At 41.1% G+C, this 3,109-nt stretch overlaps 1 protein-coding gene across 1 annotated transcript; it reads right to left on the bottom strand.

Moving 5' to 3' along the window:
• Positions 1-356: 356 nt before the first annotated feature.
• LOC132162551 (cytochrome P450 81Q32-like) lies at positions 357-2,862 on the bottom strand. The gene is made up of 2 exons (XM_088511153.1): positions 1,860-2,862; positions 357-1,379 (listed from the first exon to the last, which is right to left on the bottom strand). Exons 1-2 carry the CDS (start codon positions 2,751-2,753, stop codon positions 753-755), a joined length of 1,521 nt encoding a protein of 506 aa, XP_088367279.1. The 5' UTR covers positions 2,754-2,862; the 3' UTR covers positions 357-752.
• Positions 2,863-3,109: the final 247 nt, after the last annotated feature.

Here is a 3,109-nt window from a genome sequence, read left to right on the forward strand (position 1 = left end):
GTTAATTTCTGCTTTTATGAATTCCTCATATGTGTGTGCCTGATCAACATATGCATGTGGCATGGACTAGTTAATTAAATCAATTTGGATGATCGAGTCCTGGGTTTAATAAGAGTAACAGAAGATATCCACATCGGATTCTTGGGTTAATCAACATGGGGAACCGGGAGTAGACACCCATGCCTTAGGCCTCATGTGTTTGTCGATTTCTACAGATTCATGCTTTCTTAAAGAACAACTTAGTAGACACCCATGCTAAATCCTTTAAGAAAGAAAAGAATTAGAGTAGACACCCATGCCTAATTCGTTGCTTAGGGAAATCAATAGCTTAAAGAGTAGACACCCATACCTTTAGGTTGGCAAATATTAAATATGCATAACATGATCAAAGCATTGGCATATTGTTATATTAGCTAGATATAATTAATGGTGGATGTCAAAGCCCTACCTCTTATTATCATCACTTTAACAATCAATCTTTGTTTTTACTTAAGGAATTTATTTTTAAACATAAATTCAGCAATCTTCATGGGAATGATCCTGTACTTGCACCTTATACTACCATGTTGACCTTGTGCACTTGCAGGTAAAACGTACAATTACTTACCTATTAATTTAGATAGATTATTGCACAACATGAGGCTTACTAAGTACTGAACATATACCTAAAATATTTCTCAGTGCTATCCACTCAAAACTCTAGGACATTTTTTTTTTTTTTCTTTTTAAAACAACTCTAAGACATTGTTAATTCAAACATAATCTACAGGCTCCCAAAAAAGGTTATTCATAATGGGGCGCGCCTTACACTTGGCCTCCAATGCCACAACTTTGGGCATGGTAATTCCGATACCTTCGGTCATGTCTACTTCTTCCTCACCAACTCGTTCCCACTCAAAGCATTGAATCAATGACCCCAAAGCCAACCCCACCGTTCGTTGGGCAAGTCCTGCCCCAGGACATGCCCTCCTCCCCAACCCAAATGGCATCAACTTGTGCTTATCAGCTTCGCCACATTCAAATCTCTCAGGCTTAAAATTGGTTGCGTCATCCCACACCTTGGGGTCTCTATGTATAGCCCAAGCATTCACCAATAACATCGTGTTACGTGGAACATCATATGCTCCAATTGTGCAATCATCAGAGGACATGTGGGGTATTAGCAATGGAGCTGCCGGGTATAATCGAAGGGTCTCCAAGATTATGCTTTGAAGGTACTGCAGTTTAGGCACATCTAGTTCGTTCATCAAATTCTCTTCCCCAACTTGACTGTCCAACTCAGCTCTAACATTCTTCAATATATTAGGATGGTTGAGTAGATTGGACATCGCCCACTCTAATGTCACTGCTGATGTATCGGTCCCACCAAGGACCATGTCCTGCTCAATATGAATGAATTAGTACAAGAGTTTGAAAGGAAAAATGCGTTGATTATTGGGCGTAGAATTGGCCAAGATTTTATGACAAGTTGTAAAAGACATGAGAAGATGTTGAGCTCATATTCAATGTCATTGCCGACACTCTGTACTAGCTAAACATGTACACTTGCAAGATGCATGCATGAAGCCACGTTTACCATAGAGATTGGATGACGGGCCTTTATCTACTTTTTACCTCGTTATTCATTTTCGGATAGTTTGTTGACTTGTTATACCAAAACAATAAAATAATAATAATAATAATATTAACAATAGAAAATAATTTTAAAAAAATAAAAATATTTAGATATATTACAACTTTTAGAATAAAGTCATTTATAATTAATAAATTAAACAAAACTATTAATAATAAACTGCTAGATTAATATATAAAAAAAATTGTAATATCGTCCTAGACACTAGTTATCTTAGAAGACTTACCAAAATAAGGCCTTTGATAATCTGGTCGGAATAGTATTCCGGCTGTGATTTCTGCAAAGAAAGCAAATGGTGGATCATAGTGTTTCCTTCCTCCTTACCCTTCTTCTCGTCAATAAGGCCTTGCAAGAAGGCATCCGTCCTCTTAGCAAGCCCCATCAGCCTCATCTCCAAACCCCCGAGATCAATCCACCGCAACATGGGCACGAATTCTTGAGGATTCGACGCCCCTCCATTCGCGAAAGCCTCTCTAATTATCTCTCTAAACTGCCTCGCCTCTTCCTCGTCCTTAACGTCCTCCCCGTATCCGTAGTACCGCTTCCCAGCCACCATTCTCATTATGATGTTAAAGGTGAGCTCCGAGAACGTTGATTTCAGCTCCACCTTGGCGAAATCTTTCCGCGAGTTGCGCGACAATTTGCGTAGCAAGCGCTTGACCTCGTCTCTTCGGATGCCCATAAACATGTTGAGGCGGTTGGTTGAGAAGATCTCGAGCGAGCTAATGCGGCGGAGGTTGCGCCAATGGTCACCGTAGGGTGATGTTGCCACGGTGGTGTGGTTGTAGCCCAGGTGCTTGGTCACGAGTAAGTCTGGGCGGTTCGCCAGGACGACGTCGTTCTTGGTTAAGCATTCCTCGACTGCGGATGGGGACGATACGATAACCACCAGCTGGGAACCGAATCGGAGAGAGAAAATATGGCCGTACTTTTGCGAAAGGCTGTGGAAAGTCCGGTAGAGTGGCTTTTTAGCGAGATGGAGATGACCCAAAATTGGCAGAGAAGGCGGGCTGGGAGGGAGGTGTTTGGGTGTTCTTGTTTGAAGGTGGATGATGAGCTTGAAAGCAACAGCGACGACGAGAAGAGAGAGGGATGAGTATATCAACACCATGGCTTCCATGTCTGCTTCTTTCTGATATGTGATGATGAGGTTTGTGTGAGGATGTATCTCAACTCATTTTAGTTTTGCTCAACTCGTTTGACGTAACAGCTTATATAGTGTAATTGTCTGGTTTGTGCGAAGATGTGTCTCAACTCATTTTATTTTTTCTCGACTCGTTTGACGTAACAGCTTATATATTGTTTCTTTTGCATCCAATGGACATCGTCTTTGGATTCCATGTGTGGTGGACATTTATATATGCTGTCTTTTCAATTTTCTGCAGGCATTCCATGTGGCTATCATGCGGAATTATTACACGTGAAACAAGCCCCCACTAATTTAGCGTTGATATGATTTAATGCCTCACATCAGTG

The sequence above is a fragment of the Corylus avellana genome, chromosome 10, assembly GCF_965113065.1.
Source record: "Corylus avellana chromosome 10, dhCorAvel1.hap1.2, whole genome shotgun sequence".
Lineage (NCBI taxonomy): Eukaryota > Viridiplantae > Streptophyta > Magnoliopsida > Fagales > Betulaceae > Corylus > Corylus avellana.